Raw genomic sequence first — 18,503 nt, 5'->3', positions numbered from 1 at the left:
CCCCTGATTCAAAATGAAGCTTCCTTCACATCACACACCGGCACAGACTGAGCTGCTGAAATGATAGGCCCGGCGCACAACAGATACCCAGCACATCGCACCGCGGACACAGAGAGCCTCCCCTTCGGATCCTACCGCCTGGGAAGGCGGCTACGCACCTCCGAGTGCACAGTCCCTTAACCAGTGAGGGCGGGGAAGGGGGAATCCTTTTGTTTTATATTGGAAACCGCTGGCCAAAGGCAGGCAGGAAGCAACCAAAGGAACAGGCCCCCTCTAAGCCCTGGCTCAAACAGCACAGGGCAGTAGCCGAACACCAGTTTTTCGGTGGAACTAGGATCCCGGCAGGCAGAAGAGGTGGACAACTCTGACCCCAGACTTCCTACAACCCCCCGGATCCAGGCTCGCACCCACACACTCAAGCGCACCCTTTTCCTAAATTACTCTGGATGTGAATTTAACGACCGATTTTGATAGATCCGTGAAAGTCTGTCCACCAGCATCACCCAACACAGCAACTTTTACAGACAATGCGTGGCGTCGGCTCCTGCTCACCCAAAGCGGCCTCTCCAGGCTAAGAGCCACCCCTGCGGGTCCTCAAACCCCATTCGAAACCCTGAACCCCTTTGTCTGGGAGCTGAAGGACGAGATGACTGAAGGATTCCTTGGAGAAGTGACTCGCTGCAACCCCACCAGCAGCAGCAAAAACGCTTTCGACCGACCGGGAACTGGATGAATGTGCGGGTGGCTGGGGACAGTAAGGGGACGCGTGAAGCCCAGGCCTCTGGCTTGGGCTGGGTGATTCCCGCCGTGGAATGGGTGGGATTGACTTTAGTGGGGTCCAGCCCCTCGGAGAATCCGCGGGCAGCCGGGACCCAAACTCCAGAAACACTCAAGTCCGAGCACCTACACGCAGCACAATGGCTGGCGTGCAGCCACCGGGGCCCTCGCTCTGAGACGCATCCGAAGAAGCCATGCAAGTCGCCACGGCTTTGGGGATCCGGCTGGGAGGTTACTGCAGGGACAGATGCCTCACCTTCAGCAGCCGCGCCCAGGCTCATCACCGGCCGGCCTCTGGTCGCTGTTTAGATTTCCAGCAGCCACTGGGCTTGGAGAGATCGGCCCGGGCGGCAGACCTGGCCCTGCTGAGCAGGCCTTTAGCAAGGGCCATGGGACTTTAGTCTCAATATCTGAGTCTGTTAATAGACCTGATAACCCAGGACTAGCCCCCAGGCAGACGTGGAAAGGTGTAAATGGCTCATGCAAGGAACTGCACTTTGAGATTTTTATATTTGTTTTTAATTTTTGGTTTTAGCATTTGTGGAGGGTTTCTTTTTTGTTTTCTTGGTGTTGCTCTACATTATTTTTTCCTTTTTGTTTTCGGCAGGAGACCCACATTCCCGTAGTGAGCCTATGCGGGTCCCTCTCACTCGGGTCTTCTTTTGTTTCACCCGTTCCATACCTCCCACCCCCCACACGCACACGCTGAAGTAGACCAGCAACCTGAAAAACCATCTTGTTGGTGTGTCTTGTGCACCCAGTTTTCATTTTCAGGGAGCCGTTCAGGAAGATTAGACGGCTCCTTCCCTCTTCAGGCGATTTCTGTTCCCCCGCCTGGTCTGGTAGACCCAGGAACCCATGGAACCGGCACCGCATTCCCCCGCACCCACATCTTCAGGGACGTCCCTTCAGGGATGGGAGATAGCAGTGGCGTTCGACCGCAGCCAGTCAAAGTCACCAGGCTCAAGTCTTCTTCTTTTGTGCACCACCTGTAAGGAGAGAGTGTGTCTATGCATCACCCTGGCCTGGGTGCCATTTCCCCAACTCTTCCTTGGCCCCAGGCTCCATTCTTGTTGGCTACATTTCTTTGATTTTTATTTTAATGGTGGGAGATGGAGCATATGAATTTTGCCTATTTGCACTTTGCTTAATATAAAATCACAAATAATGCTAGACCTGACTACCCTTGGAGAGCAAGTAGCCAGTTACCGGGCTGTGCATCCCCAGATTCTGTACCCCAGTTCAAGATGCTCTGGTAGAGGACACTAAGGCTGAGTGGGCCTGCCCACCAATCCCTGGGGCCAGACAGGTCCAGGAGCCTAGTTTATCCCTCACACCCCCAACCCCACTCACTCCGGAAGGCAGCTGGGGGTTTCAGTGTCCTGGGTTCTCCCCCTGCTGGCGGATGCTGCCTGAGGACATCCAGCACAGCAGAAAGAGGTAGAAGCCCCAGGCTTGGATGTGGCCTACAGAGCCAGGGTGAATGCACCCGGAAAGTCAGGGTGAGTACTGGACCAGAGGGGTGTGCTGTAAGGTCATACCCTTGGGGGCTTATAAGGGCTCAGGGCCCTCCTTGACTCCCCCCCACACACACACTGCCTTGACATCTTTTGTCCTTTTGTTGTTGTTCTTCTTCTTTTTTTCTTTTTAAATAGAGTGGTTGCTCTGTCTCCCAGGCTGGAGTGCTCGGGTGCAATCAGAGTTCACTGTAACCTTGAACCCCTGGGCTCAAGGGATCCTCCCTCCTCAGCCTCCCAAAGTGCTGGATTACAGGACTGAGCCACCCCACCTTTTTGTTCTTTAACTTATTCCACAAACATTACTGCGTACCTACTGTGTGCCAGACTGATTCTGGCTGAAGCTGCCTGCACGCAGCTTCCCAGGGATGTATGCTGTTTCAGCCCAGCTCCCGCAGCCAGGCCGGGAGCAGCAGGGTGGAGACTTCTGCATTCAGGTCCAGGGGAGCCGGTGCCCGGAGACCGGTTCCCTAGACACCAGGCGCATGTTGGAGGTGGTCGCTGTGCCCACCAAATCCAGGCGATCTCCCCGGATGTTTTTAGCGCACAGTAGGCACTCAATAAATACTTCTCGAATAACCTAAACGGGACAAAATTCATCAGCATCGCATATTTCTGTGGGTACTAGGCGGCCAACTCCTTCTCCCGGAAGAAAGTGTGCGTTCTAAGATTATCTTACTTTTTGACGTTGCAATGTCCTTGTATGAAACGGTGATCGATCATAGCAGAACACAGAATAATTGGTAAAACATGAATTGACAACGCCATAGTTTTGGAATTTTGTTTGTGTAATCCGCAGCTTTGGTAAGCACTGAAATACAAAACCTGAAAACCCTCATATATGTGGCCGCTTACCTGCTGGCCCAGGCTGGAGCGGAGGTCGGGGGAAGCGCTGGGCCGCTCCTAAGGTCAACCGCGAGTCTCCTGCTTTCCGCGGCTGCCGGGTGTGAGGTTCCACGGGCAAAAGCAGCCAGAGAGTTGACAGAAATAACTGGATAAATCTGGGACCCTGCCCTTCCCAGCTCACACGGCTGCAGCCCACGGCTGGAGCCAAAAATAGCCGCGCAGTTGAAGCCGAGGTTTCTTGAGCGTCCTGCTGGAGACTGACTTTCAGAGCGCCTATCCCGCCGTCCATTCCCCACTATTCTGCAGCCCACCGCGTCCACCCGCGGAGCTGCGGGAGCCAGGGCGGGGCAAAGGACACCCTGCTAGGCACAACAGGGCCACGCTTACAATGTAGACAGGCAAATAGAGGATTTAAATACAAAAAGTAATACGAGGTCGATTTTTTTAGAAACCGGAAGCGGAGAAAGATCCCAGAAATAGCCATTGTTTTCAATTCTGGGTGAGTCCTTCCAGGCGATTTTTCCACGCTCCTATACGAATAAATAAATATTTAATTGGCTGTTTTGCAATTTACCATTTCAAAAAATTTAATCTGCAGTGATCATCTTTTCTCCTGAATTAGTTCTTGCGGTCTCTTGACTGCAGAGTTAAGTATTCCTTTGGTTGGGGAAAGCCTAATTCCCCTAACGACTGGTGGGAACTTGGGGTTGTTTTTCTTTAATATAAACACTGTAAGTAAGCTGCTAAGGCAGGGGTCTTCTCGATCTTTGCGTGTTTCTGTGGGATAAGTTTCTAGCAGTGCAATTGCTGTTTCAAAAGACTTACACACAATTTAAATATATTTCATTTACTGTAATAGATAATTGTAAAATAGGTTATTAATTCATCAAAACATCTTTTTTTCAGACATCGCGATATGGGGGTCCCACTATTTTATGGGTTCAAGCTGTACTCAAACGCCCACATAGCTGGGATTACAGGTGGAAGCCACTGCAGTTTTTAAAAAGTAGCCGGTGAAAAACCTCTCCTATCCCTGTCCCCATCACCCACTTCCCCCCTGGCTCAAAGACCTTCTATCTAGTATGTCCTTCCAGATAATGTTTATGCTTACGGAAATCAGTGCAGCTATATAATTGTTTCCTTCCAATATAGCTTGGGATGTAAATAACTCTTTGTTTGTTTTTTATAGATGCATAATATTCCATTTAAATGGACTGGGTGGATCATAATGTATGTCATATAACCAGTACCCTATTTGCGGACATTTGGTTATTTTCTTATCTGTTGCTAGTATGTGTAATCCTGCAATAAATAAACTTGTTTCTTGGTCATTTCCACATGTGTGAGTATATCTGTCAAAGAAGCTCCTTAAAGTGGGTCAGTGGGTCAAAGGGTACCTGTGTTTGAAATTTGGAAGATAATGTCAAATTGCCCTCCTTAAGATGGTAGCAATTTACACAATGCCTGAAAGTGCTTGTTTCTTCAAAATTTGCCAGCACAGTTCACATTTTATATCTTGATAAATATTATCAAATTATTCTGCAGGAAAAGTTCAGTAATTTATGCTCACCCCTTTGCCCTGTCCCCACATTGGATGTTTTATATCATTTCTTCTTTGTCAGTCTTCATATTTATTAGCTAGTTGCATTTCTTCTGTTTGTTCATTTCCTTTGACCGGTTTAATTTGCAAATATCCAGTTTCCTTATTGATTTGTAGAAACTCTATGTATTGCTTTCAAAATGCGTTGCAACACTTTAAAGTTTACAATGTATCCTTTAACTTAAAAGGATGTCTTTTGTTTTCAGAAGTATAAAATATCTTTTATTTTGATTGTCATTATATTTTATTTTTTTAGAGACTAGGGCTCTCTCTGCCACCCAGGCTGGTGTGCAGTGGCCCAACAATAGTGCACTATAACCTTGAACTCTTGGGCTCAGGTAGTTCTCCTGCCTCAGCCTCTGAAGTAACTGGGACTACAGGCACTCCCACCATGTTGGCCTGGCTTTAAATTTTTTATTTTTATTTTTTAGTAGAGACAGGGTTTCACTATATTGAGGAAGTCAGTCTCAAACTCCTGGCCTCATGCAATCCTCCTGCCTGGGCCTCTCATAAAATATTTTTTTAATTACAAAAGCAATCTATACTGTTTTGCTATGTCATGTAAAATTTGAAAGTTTCTCATTTCCCCCACATAATATACTTCCACTTCTAAGATTTACTTTCTAAACTTTACCTAACAAATAGAAAAATATAAATATGTAAGTTACATATTACAAAAATGGGATTTTTTTTTTTTTGCAATGGCTCTTTTTTTTTAATTTAAAAAATTTGTCTTAGCTTGAAAGTAGGGTAAAGAATATTTTTGGAAATCTTTCTTTCTAGAACTCCCTCATTATTTTTAACCACTGTGTGGGATTCCACTATGTAGATATCATACAACTTATTTAACTGGTCCTTTATTGATGGATATTTAGGTTGGTTGTACTTTTTCACTATTACAAAAAATGCTGTAGTGAACACCTTTGTATCCTAATTTGAACAAATGGTTTGCTTTATTTTTAATTATTCTTATCTTTGTATCAGGAAACACCTCATTTATGCCGTAGAATGAGTGCTCCCCGGAACAAATGGTTTTTTTTCAAATCTTATTTACGCCACAATTTGCAAAGTGTAAAACCAGGGGAATATTTTATTATATTAAGGAATAATTGTCTATTTTTATTGTGATAATAGTATTGTAGGTGACTTTTTAAAAAGAGTTCCCTTTTTTTTAGAGATACATGTTGAAATACTAATAAGTGAAATGTTATAACTTCTAGAATTTGCTAACAATTATGGCAATGTAGAAGAAATAAGGTTGTTCCTGAGTTTCTAATAGTTGAAATTGGGGGGATGGGCATATCAGAGCTCATTATACTGCTCCCCCTAATTTTGTAAATGTTTGAAATTTGTCATAATAAAATGTTTAAAATAACAAGAATCATTTTACATATACATAGTATCAATATAATTACAGGATAAATTCCTAGAAGAAAGCTTTTAAAATCCAAGGAGATACATTTAAAGTTATGATAGGTATTTTCAAATTTTATACCAAAAAATCTTATGCTGATTTATACTACTAGCAATCTTGTTTAAAAGTACCATTTCTCTACATCCTCCCAACTACTCTAAAAATATACCTAATTTTTTAGAGTAAAATCTTTTCAAGTGACAAAAAAAATCTCATTTTATTAGTATTTTAAATTACTAGTGAAGTTAAGCATATTTTTATGTAGTCATTCTTATTTTAAATTTCTCTTCTGTGAATTATTCATATATTTAGCCATTTCCCTATTGGATCACTTATTGTTTTCTTATCTTTGTAAGTACCATTTATATAATAAGGAAATTAGCCCCTTTTCTGTGACATACTTTACAAACAACGCCCAGGTCATTAAACATTAAAAAAAAATTTTTTTTTCTTTGTGGGATTTTGCTTTTTTCTAAACTGAAATTTAAACTGTAATCACATTTAATGGTTGTTCCTTTTCAGGCTTCTAGATTCTAACTTCTAGTTAAAAAAAGCTTCATCCAGAGTTTAAAATATTATATATACATGCACAACTATATTAAAATTTTTGTTACCAAAAATTTTTATAACCTAGTCTTTGCAGCAAAATAAATAACAAAGAAAGACACAAAAATGAGTAGAATCTTTCCTCCCTGACCAGTTTCCACTCCTCAGAGGCAAGAGAAGAGTGGTGCTTATTTTGCCAGACTTGTTCCTGTGTGATTACAAAAACACAGACACACACACAGAAAGAGTTTAGTTTTACTGTTTTTTTAAATATAAAAATGAGTTTATGCACACTTGCCATTTCACTTGGTATTATATAATGAACACCAGGTGATGTGTCTCATTCTTGTTAATGTCTATATATAGCCAAAGTTATTACTAGACTGATTTTATCAACAATTTTCCTGTTGATAAACATTCAGCTTTTTCCCTTTATTCCCTCTTACAAACTATGCTGCAAACAGTGAATCTGTCTTTATCAAGTATGCCAATATTTCTCTGTGATAGAAAATACCATAAAAATTCTGGGGAAAAGGAACCGTGCATTTTAAATTTAGCTAGGCATTATTTCTCTTCAAAAACCATACATTACATCAATATATGTTTTTATTAACAGAGCTTGAGAGAACCTAATTCTGCTTACCCTTGTCAGCACAATTTTCCCAGTCTGATAGCTAAAATACGGTATCTCAAAAAACAAACAAACAAAAAAACCAAGATATCTCATTGCCGTTATAACTTTCATTTCTCTGATTCCTCTAGCTCGAGTATTTTTTCATATTTATTAACCACATGTTTCTTCTCAGAATAAGTTGTTCAGTTTCCCGCTAGACTGCTTGATTTTACTCATTGGTTTACAGAGGCTGTGAGTATACCAGACATTAGGACTCTGTTAAGCGTTCGTTATGAATATTTTTCTCCCAATCTTTGTGTTTTAACTGTCTCTTGCCCTACAGAAGCATTTATTTCACTCAAATATGTCATTTATTTTCTTTTTTAAAAAGTTCTTTTGGGCTGGATGCAGTGGCTCACGCCTGTAATCCAAACACTTTGGGAGGCCGAGGCGGGCGGATCACAAGATCAGAAGTTCAAGACCAGCCTGGCCAACATAGTGAAACCCCATCTCTACTAAAAATACAAAAAAAAATAGCAGGGCATGGTGGTGGGCACCTGTAGTACCAGCCTGCTTGGAAGACCAAAGCAGGAAAATCACTTGAACCCAGGAGTCAGAGGTTGCAGTGAGCTCAGATCACACCACCACATTCCAGGTGGGCAACACAGCGAGACTCTGTCTCAAGAAAGAAAAAAAAGTTCTTTTATATTTGTTCTTCAATTAATTTTTACAGCTTTTTTTACATTTAAATTTGTGTTTATTTTTGCTCATAGTGTGAGAGAAATAAATTTGTTCCAAATAATTAACTGATTGTCCAAAAGCCATGTCTCTAACAACCCTGTCTTTCCTCCAACTAATTTGAAATATTGTCTTCATAACATACCAGATCCACATAGACGCAGGGGTTTGCTTCATAATTCTTGTGCCAGCATCATACTACTTTAGTTGCTGTAGATTTGTAACATATTTGCTGTGTGATAATACTAGTATTCACTCCTATTGTTTAACATGTTTTTATTGACTATTCTTTCCTTTCTTTTTCTTTTCTTTTTTTTTTTTTTTTTTTTTTTTTTTTTTTTTTTTTTTTTTTTTTTTTTTGAGTGGGGGGAGGGGATGGCGTTTCACTCTTGTTGCCCAGGCTGGAGTGCCAAGGTGCTATCTCAGCTCACTGAACCTCCGTCTCCCAAGTTTAAGTGATTCTTCTGCCTCAGCCTCCCGAGTAGCTGGGACTACAGGCATGTGCCACCATGGCCCCCCAATTTTTTTTTTTTTCTTTAGCGGAGACAAGGTTTCACTGTGTTGGCCAGGATGGTCTTGATCTCCAGACCTCGTGATCTGCCTGCCTTGGCCTCCCAAAGTGCTGGGATTACAGGTGTGGGCCAATTCTTCCATGCCTGGCCTATTCTTCCATTTTCAATGTTTCCAATAAACTTGTGAATGAATTTTCCATAAGGAATTTTTGGAGTAATCCCATTATATTTGTAGGTGGGGCCAGGAAGTACCTTGCCAAGAGACTACCCGGTGCCAGGTAGGAAGGAAAGCGAGATAGGGTTTTGGAGGTGGGGGGTCTCTTGGGAGAGGTGCCAGCAGGAAGTAATATTTGGTCCTGGAGGTCGGAAGCAGAAGCTCTTTGGGCAGAATTCACCCTCCCATACACCCCCAGAACTCACCCCTCTTTGAGGAAACTTGAGGGGCAGCAAAATGCAGGACTCATTCCATTTCATCCTAACAAGTGCTACCTGCAAGGAATCCCTGGAATGAAAGCTGTTCCTCTTTCTCGATTCTTCCCCCAAACTCCTCCTAGAAAAGGAGTAATTCAAAAAAGGGGCTACTTTAGTAAGATAGGCTATATTTTGCCGCAGAGACAACCCCAAATTTTAGAGGGTTACAAAACACAAGTGCATTTATCACTGACATGATAAGTCCATTGAAAGTGGACAGGGACTCATATTGGTTCTCAGAAACTCAGGCTAATGCAGCTTCTTCACTCCTGCTTCCAGAATCATCACAGCAGAGAGAAAGGATACGGCAACACACACGCTCTCTGGTTGTTGGACTTTGTTATTTAGGGAAGGAACAGTAATATCCCCTTACTTTGTTATATTATTTCCCATAGAAATATGGATTACTTACATATTTTTAAAATTTATTTTTTATTAAAAATAAATTTCTTGAAGGCCGGGTGCAGTGGCTCACACCTGTGATCCCTGCACTTTGGGAGGCTGAGGCAGATGGATCACTTGAGCCACTTGAGACCAACCTGGCCAACATGGTGAAATCCCGTCTCTACTAAAAATACAAAAATTAGCAGGCACGGTGGCGGGTGCCTGTAATCACAGCTACTTGGGAGGCTGAGGCAGGAGAATTGCTTGAACCGGGGAGGCAGAAGGTGCTGTTGAGCCGAGATCGTGCCACTGCACTGCAGCCTGGGCAACAGAGGGAGGCTCTGCCTCAAAATAAATAAATAAATAAATTACTTTACGTTTATTATCTGTCTCTCTCCCCAGTACAAGGTTTATGGGAACACGTGTTTTTCTCTTTTGCTCATTTCTGTATCCCCAGGCCCTGGAATAGTATTTGGCACATAGGGGCTTATTAAATACATGTTAATGATTGAATATATTCAATTGTTTGAATCTACATAAATGAGATTAAACTACACATATTATTCTTTAACTTACTTTCTTGCACTTAATGTCTGTTCATATAGTTTATTGCCTCATTCTTTCCCATTGCTACATGGTACTTTATAATATGAACATACCACAATTTGTTCAGCTGTGTCTCTTGTGGAAAACATTGAGGATGCTTTCAAATTTTTGGTGCTTTGAGCAGTGCAGCAATACACATCATCGTTGTATACACTTTGGAGCACCTGAGCCTGTGTTTCCCTAGGACAAATACCAGTGAAAATAAAATTAGGCTGGGTACAGTGGCTCACACCTGTAATTCCAGCACTTTAGGAGGCGAAGGTGGGTGAATCACTTGAGGTCAGGAGTTTGAGACCAGCCTGACCAACATGGTAACTCTACTAAAAAATTACAAAAATTAGCCAGGTGTGGTGATGGCAGCCTGTAATCCCAGCTACTTGGGAGGCTGAGGAAGGAGAATCGCTCAAACCTGGGAGGCTGAGGCTGCAGTGAGGCAAGATCACGCCATTGCACTCCAGCCTGGGTGACAGAGTGAGACTTTGTCTCAAAATAAATAAAATAATTGGAGTAAAAGTTATGTGCATCTTTAATCTTGATAAATGCAGCCTTAAAAGATGGACTAATTTATGGTTCTACTAATAGCTTATGGGAGTGTGGATTTCCCTACAGTGCATCATTGTTATTAATTGTCATCATTGTTCTTAATCACCTATTAAGGTCCTTTCAATATTATGGGAGATAAAGGATTTTCCATTGATGCTGGAACTTGTATTATATCAATTACTGTGAAGCTATGCTTATCCTTTCATATGTTTATTGGCCATCTAGCTGTCTTTTTCTGTGAATGACCCAGATGAATTAATTGACCATTTATTTTATTAGGCTATTTACCCTAAAAAAAATTTTAGTAAGTGCATTTCATATATTCTAGATACTATTTCTTTGCCTTGTTTATTTATTTATTTATATTTATTTTTAGACAGAGTCTCACTTTGTCACTCAGGCTGGAGTGCAGTGGCATGATCTCAGCTTACTGCAACCTCTACCTCCCAGGTTCAAGTGATTCTCATGCCTCAGCCTCCTGAGTAGCTGGGATTACAGGCACACACCACCACGCCCAGCTAATTTTTATATTTTTAGTAAAGAAGGGTTTTCACCATGTTGGCCAGGCGGGTCTCCAACTCCTGACCTCAAGTGATGTGCTTGCCTTGGCCTCCGAAAGTGTTGGGATTACAGGAGTGAGTTACCACACCCAGCCTCTTTGACTCTTAAAAGTATTTTTTTTAATCTGTTTCTTGTACTTTATCTTGGTTTTGGTGCTTTTGTCATCCAAGTTTTTAGCTTTAATGTAGTCAAATGCATCTTTTGTGTTCCTTTACAGCCTCCAGTTTTGCACCTTGCTTAGAAAGCTCATCCCAAGCCTAGGATTCTAGAAACACCCTCCTATATTTTCTTCTAATGCCCTTATCATTTTATCCTCTATGACTTGCTCTTTAATCCACTTGAAATGTTATTTACAGAGTGAGACAGGAATTTAACTTAATTTTATTCCAAACATACAATGTATGGTCACCAATCTGCTTAACATATTGACTAGACCACCCTTTTCCCATCTCAAATGCCCCTCTACGGCAAACTCTATCACTATGGATACATGCGTCTAATATCCCCTTGTCTCGTACTTTCCATGCCATTGTTTCCCCATATGCAGTCATTTGAGTCCCATCTCATTTGGTATATTCACCTTCCATTTATTTTCTTAATATTTTAGCATAATGCACTTTAAGATTAAATTTCTGCTTTAGCCCCATCCTAAGTTTATAAAATTATAGGTTTAAATTTTTTCTAATAAGCATTAAAATAAATGCCTAACTTTTGAAATGACATGTGCTTATTTAGGTACCATTTTAAATCATCTTACAAACTACAAGCGGAATACAGAGACACTACTTTGTTTTTTCTACTCATGGATTTGTCAATTTCTGTGACAACACTTCACTCTAGCTTTATGCCATGCTTTTGTTGACAACTTTTGATTTTGAAATTTTTATAGACTCACGAGAAGTTATAAAAATAATACAGAGAGGTCCTGCGTATCCATTACCTGGCTTCTTTGTAGATGGCTTCTTACAAACTATAGCACATTATCAAAACCAGGAAATTGACATTAGTACAATATAATTAACTACACTACAAACCTTCCTTAGATTTCCCCTGTTTTTCTTTTCAGTTTTTTCGGTCTTTGTATATAGTTCTATGGCATTTTATTGCATGTATAACTCCACGTCACCATCACCACAGCCATGACATAGCACTGTGGTGTCACCACAAAGGAACTTCCTCTTGCTACTCATTGATGGCCAGGTCCTTCCTCCATCCCCAAATCCTGGCAACTACTGATCTGGTCTCCACTTCTATAATTTTGTTACTGTTATATTAAATAAACAGAATCATATAGTGCATAATTTTGGGGACTGGCTTTTTCCCCTCAGTATAATTTCCTGAGTAAATTGTTGTGTCTATCAATTATTATTCCTTTTTTTCCCCGAGTGGTATCCCAGAGTACAGTTATACCACAGCCAGTTTAACCATTCACCCATTGAAGGATGTCAGATTTGTTTCCAGTCAGGAACTATTACAAATAAAGCTACTATGATCATTTGTGTATAGGTTTTGGTATGAATATAAGATTTCAGCTAGGCATGGTGGCTCACGTCTGTAATCCCAACACTTTGGGAGGCTGAGGCAGATAGATCACCTGAGGTCAGGAGTTCGAGACCAGTCTGGCCAACATGAGAAGCCCCATCTCCACTAAAAATACAAAAATTAGCCATGCATGGTGGTGGGCACCTGTAACCCCAGGTACTCAGGAGGTTGAGGCATCAGAATCCTTTGAACCCAGGAGGTGGAGGTTGTAGTGAGCAGAGATTGTGCCACTGTACTCCAGCCTGGGGAGATAGAGCGAGACTCTGTCTCCAAAAAAACAAAAACAAATATTTCATTTCCCTAGAATAAATTCCCAGGAGTTCAGTCACTGGCTTGTAAGGTAAGTATATGTTTAACTCTTTAAGAAACTGCCAGGCTAGTTGTACTGTCTTCCATTCCCACCAGCAATGTAGGAGAGATCCAGTTTCCCTGCATCCTCAGCAGCTTTTCCACTCTCAGTATTTTTTCTTTTGGCTGTTCTGATAGGTGTTTCTTATTGTGGCTTTAATTTGCCTTTCCCTGATGGACAGCAATGTTGAACATTTTTCATGCGCTTATTTGTATGGTACGTTTTGATATCTGGTGGCAAGTATGGGGTTGCTTTCTCCCTGACCCTGAGGGAGACAGCTGCGCTTGGTTGCTCACTGAGGTGGCAATGCTCCTTCTAGGTCTCTTATAGAGAGGGGTGGCTTGGTGTCATGGTTAGGGGCTCAGGCTCAGATGCTGCAGGGTGGGCTTCAGCAGGGTGGGCTTCAGCAGGCTGATTACGGGGAGGGTATGACACCAGATGTAACACACCCTTCTCCTATACGTACCCCACAAAACATGTTTGATAAAATCAATGCCATTTGAGATGGATTCACTTGGGAGTGTTGTAACAAAGTTCTGAGACCGCTCTCACAATTGGAAATTATGTAACCTGAGCAAAGGGGACTGACCCAGTCACAGTGGAATCACAAATATTACCCTATCTTTTTGTAATGTGAACAGAATTGGAGCTGGGGAGTTTGAGTTGTCCTAAGAGACCTGTAGTTCCTGCAACACATCCTTTTGATAAGCTCTGCCCAGCACCCTAGCAGGACCTGGAATGGGATGGAGAGGGAGGCCACCTCTGAGCAGTGACACATCCTCCATCCTGGCTCATCTTCTCCCTGAGGCTGACCGTGAACAGGACCTGCTTGAGAACCTGTGAGATCTGAGCCAGGACTCTTAAGCCAGGAGCCAGCGCATACCCTGGGGGGAGGGGTGTCAACTGGCACGGAAAGGACGCAGAGTCAGTCTCCAGGGGTGGGGCACTTGAAGGGAGGGGCTCAGGCTAGCCCTCTAGAGCAAGGATTTTCAAGGTAGGTCCCGTAGTCCCTGAGGATCAGAAGGAGCCTCCTGGCAGATAGCACATTCCAAATACAGCTCTTTCCATTATGTCCTCCAGGGGAGGGATGAACCCATCCAGATGAGTCCATCTTTTACTCATGATCAAGTCCTCTTCATTCCAAACTATCAATTGAATTATTAAGAATTACCAACCGAGGGTAGGCAAAAAGTAAAATGATGGTGTTTCGAGAGTTTCTTGGACACTGCCAGTATGACCTTGAGTAAATTACTTAAAGTTTATTACTCCATTTCCTCATCTGTAAAATGCGGATCATAATGGTTCCAGGCAGGTTCATGGAAACATTGGAAAGGTTTAAGCACTTAAAACAGCAGGGTGAAGTGGCTCACACCTGTAATCCCAGCAATTTGGGAGGCTGAGACAGGATGATCACTTGAGCCCAGGAGTTCGAAACCAGCCTAAGTGAGACCCCATCTCATTTTTTTAAAAACAAAGACAAAAATTAAAAAATAAAATAAGGCTGAGTGTGGTGGCTCCTGCTGGTAATCCCAGCACTTAGGGAGGCGGAGGCGGGCGGATCACTTGATCCCAGAAGTTACAGACCAGCCTGGGTAACATGGTGAAACCCTCTATGTCCCTGTCTCTACAAAAAATACACAAATTAGTTGGGCATGGTGGTGCACTCCTGTAGTCCCAGGTCGGGAGGCTGAAGTAGGAAGATCAATTGAACCCCAGAGGTGCAGGCTGCAGTAAACTGAGTTGGCACACTACACTTCAGCCTGGGTGTGAGAGTGAGTCCCCGTCTCAAAAAATAAATAAACAAAACAAAATTTAATTAAATTTAAAAGTGCTTAGAACAGTCCCTGGCCCAGGCCAAGTACTGCAGAAGTGTCAGCCTTTGTTATGGCTGGAATGTCAACAGCCACTGCCCACTCTGGCCGAATTGCAAACTCCGACTGCGTGCGCCCCCTGGAGGGTATTAGAATTCCTGCACCTGTGGAGGGTTGCTTTCTTCCCTGGGCTCCCTCATCGTGGCCTTGAGTTGGTAAGCTTTCCGTTGTCAATGCTAAGTAATGGAAATTCCTGTTAGTTTATCTTCGTTATCATAGACATCATTTGTTAGGAGTGATTTTGTGAAATCCTACAGGATGTGATGCTGCGTATTTCCACAATCTAATTTGTAACACAAAATATTCTAATAACTAGATTTCAAGCCGTCAGTATGTGTGGGTCAAACATGGATCATCTCCACCTCTATAGTTAAATGTTACTAAGTTCTTTATTGGGAATGTGTAGGGAACATGGGCGTCTGGGTTTTCAATCCCTCTTCAGTGGGCTGCAAAATATTGGAGACCTTGTGCATGGAGGGCATTGGTCAGAGTCCAGGAGTGGCCCTGCTGTTCAGGACCAGACACATGGGGAGTGGCAGCAGTACCCACTCTGGAAGGCATGCCAGCAGCCTGATAAGGCAGGTGTTGTCCTTGGGCCCTCCTGGGGACCTCAGCTCCCCAGTCTGTCCCATGTCCCACATCAGTTAGCCTCCTCCTCATGGAGCCCAGGTCTGTGGGGAACACTCCCCCATACACACACACACACACACACACACACACACATACACACACACACAAAGAGAGAGACAGAGAGAGAGAGAGCTTAGGACCTGGCTCTGACCTCTCCAGTAAGCCTTACCTGATTAATCACACTCAATTGTAACCCACCATTCCCTATGTACTTGAGGACCCAGCATATTCTTCCCATCTGTTCCTTACTCTGCAAGGGCCCAGAATCCTGGCTGGGTCAGAGTGAATTCTTTCTTCCCAGACCATGATGGTGGACCTGGCATTTGTACTGAGGCCTATTCACATACATTTACCCACCCATTAGATACAATATCCTGCATTGGGTGATTAAGGAATCTGGGCCCAGAGAGGGTGAGCAACTTGTCACAGGTCATGCAGCCAGATCCAGGCCGGAGGAACTCTGTGATAGATCACACCACCTTTTATTAAGATGCTTGCTGGTGATCTAACTCCCCAGCTAATGAACTAACCTAGTTCCTTTCATGGCCCCTGCAGATGCCAAGGGGACAATTCGGGAAATTGTCCTGCCTAAGGGCCTGGACCTGGACCGGCCCAAGCGGACGCGTACATCCTTCACTGCCGAGCAGCTGTACCGCCTGGAGATGGAGTTCCAGCGCTGCCAGTACGTGGTGGGCCGCGAGCGCACTGAGCTGGCCCGCCAGCTGAACCTCTCCGAGACCCAGGTAAGAGACCAGGGCCAGGCCACTCCCGTGTCCTGGCGGCCTGGGAATCCCTGGGGAGAGGGGGCTCTGTGAACTGCTACAGGGAGACCCAACTTTGGAGGAGTTCAGACAAACATGAGGGAAAGACTTTAAGCTGCAGGTAAACCAGAGCTAAAAAGCAAATAACTAGAGTGCTGAGCACAATCAGGAAATGCCAGTGGGGGTTTTTGGATACCTTAGGCACTTTTGGATGGAATATGGGAAAAGTCCAGAGGACCTGGGGGAGAGCAGCCCTTAAGGTGCCGGGAGTGCCTTAGGGGGGCATTGGTATGTAAGAGGAGCGACAAGAAGGGAGGATGAGGGCTTGGCTTGTTGGAAATAAAGATTCTGGGGAAGATGAAACATTACAAAGTTGGGCTGGGGACCTCTCGCTTCTCCATTCCTGGTCCTTTCCCATCCTCCATCATCTTCCCTTCATCTCAGGGTGCCTCCGTCTCATGTTGGAAAGGAGGAGTCTGCATACCCCCTTCACCTGGGTAGGGCTGGCATTTTAACAGTAGTATGCTTAACTCAAAAGAAAAAACTCTTGTAAATTAAGCACCTACCCTGTATGAATGGAGTCACTTCACGCTGGTAATAGAGCTACAAAATACTACTGCTACGACGACTGCTAATACTTCGTTCTTACACATGTCAGGCACTAAGTGCTTTGCCTATGTTAAGTAACCAATCCCTCCCATGAACCGGATGACGTCATTCCTGTGTTACAGGTAAGAGGAAGTTATGCCCGAGGTCAGACAACTCATTTATTCCAGAGCTGGGCTTTGGACAAGCAGGCTCTCATCTTTATGCTGCCTATAAACTGGGCGACCTTCCTTGAGCTTGTCACGGAATAACTCAGAGACCCTTTCTTCAGCCTCAGCTCTAGTAGTTTCCTCTCATATCTGAGGGAGATCTATCAATAAATGTATTGCAAATAGTGGCCAAAACAGGACTGATAAAGTGGAGCGGAAGGGAGGAGCGGAGTGAGGAAGCGCTGGTCTGGAGCAGTGTGCTGGTTCCTTCTGGGGAGCTCGGCGGCGCCCTGTGCTGGAGTGAGGGCTTCCCCTCTGTTCCCCTCTGTGCGGTGTGGCTGCTGTCCTTCCCTGTGTCCCTGTTTCAGTGAGGCTGGCTCTCCCGGCTTCCCTCAGCAGAATTCCTCCAGCTCCTCAAATCCCACCACCAGAGTGCTGTGCAGCCCACCCCTAGGGAGGGGGTGGTCAGATGTGCCTGGAAGTCCTGGTCCCTTTGAGGGGTGAGCAGGTTCCTCCTGGGGCACACCAAGAGTGGGCAGAGGGAGAGGCAGGAAGGGGAGAGAGGTGGAGGAGGGGCAGGCAGGGAGGAGGTACAGGCAGGGAGGAGGGGCTGGCAGGGAGGAGGGGGCCTGCTGGGGAGGGACAGCAGCTGCCTTCCTGCAGGGCCGGGTCATCTCCACCTGCACTTGTTTTCTCCCAGCTGCCACTGCAGAGCTCCCAAACAACCCTGCTGGGCCTCCCTCCAGCTGGGCTCAACAGGGGGCTGGGAAGCCAGGCCTGTGCTCAGAGAGGAGGCTGCAGTGGCAGGGCCAGGCCAGAGCTCCTGGGGAAGTCACAGAGGCCCTGTATTCCCTACACTGAGCTGCCCTTGGAGGTCAAGCCCAAGCCCCTCCTCTTCCAGGAAGCCTTCTGCAGGCCCCTTGCCTTCTTCCCAAGAGACCTTTCCACATGGCTTGACCTGGAGGGAGAGAGAGAGTGTGTGAGTGTGTGAGGGGTGTGTGTGTGTGTGTGCATGTGCATGTGCACATGTGTGTTGTGTTCGATCCCCACCAGTATTTGCTTCCCAAGGACAAGAATGTGTTTAGAGGCCATGGCCCCTCGTCACACTCCACAGGGAGCCCAGAACACAGCTAGACACACAGTAGGCCCTCAGCGAGTCCTCCGCTCTGTTCTCGCTCACCACCCTCCTTTTCTGTCCCCAGTCCTGGAGTTGACAGATAGTATAAGTATGGGCAGCTAATGCTTACTGAGCACTTCCCATGCACCAGGTCCTGTTCTGAGGGTGTGACATAGTCTAACTAGTTTAGTCCTCACCACAACCTGTGGGATACATGTGAGATTTTTCTTCCAACCCTGAGTGTGTGGTGTGTTCCAATCACCAGCAGCCTGTGCTGCAGTCCTCCACCATCATCCAACCACCAGCAGCCCGTGCTGCAGTCCTCCACCATCATCCAACCACCAGCAGCC

At 44.5% G+C, this 18,503-nt stretch overlaps 1 protein-coding gene across 2 annotated transcripts in view; it reads left to right on the top strand.

Annotated features, from left to right (window-relative positions):
• VAX2 (ventral anterior homeobox 2) overlaps nt 1–18,503 on the top strand; it is a 33,617-nt gene that overhangs the window by 3,685 nt on the left and 11,429 nt on the right. Inside the window, exons 2-3 of one of the 2 annotated variants that reach the window (XM_037736148.1) lie at nt 15,333–15,472; nt 16,076–16,263. In XM_037736148.1, coding sequence (XP_037592076.1) covers nt 15,333–15,472; nt 16,076–16,263 — 328 coding nt within the window. The remainder of the gene's footprint in view (nt 1–15,332; nt 15,473–16,075; nt 16,264–18,503) is intronic. The other variant, XM_017522011.2, reaches the window with a different exon arrangement.

This window comes from Cebus imitator, unplaced genomic scaffold, assembly GCF_001604975.1.
Source record: "Cebus imitator isolate Cc_AM_T3 unplaced genomic scaffold, Cebus_imitator-1.0 Scaffold23, whole genome shotgun sequence".
NCBI classification, from domain to species: domain Eukaryota; kingdom Metazoa; phylum Chordata; class Mammalia; order Primates; family Cebidae; genus Cebus; species Cebus imitator.
The sequence above is the reverse complement of the archived record's forward strand: the minus strand, read 5'-3'. Positions and strand labels throughout refer to the sequence as shown.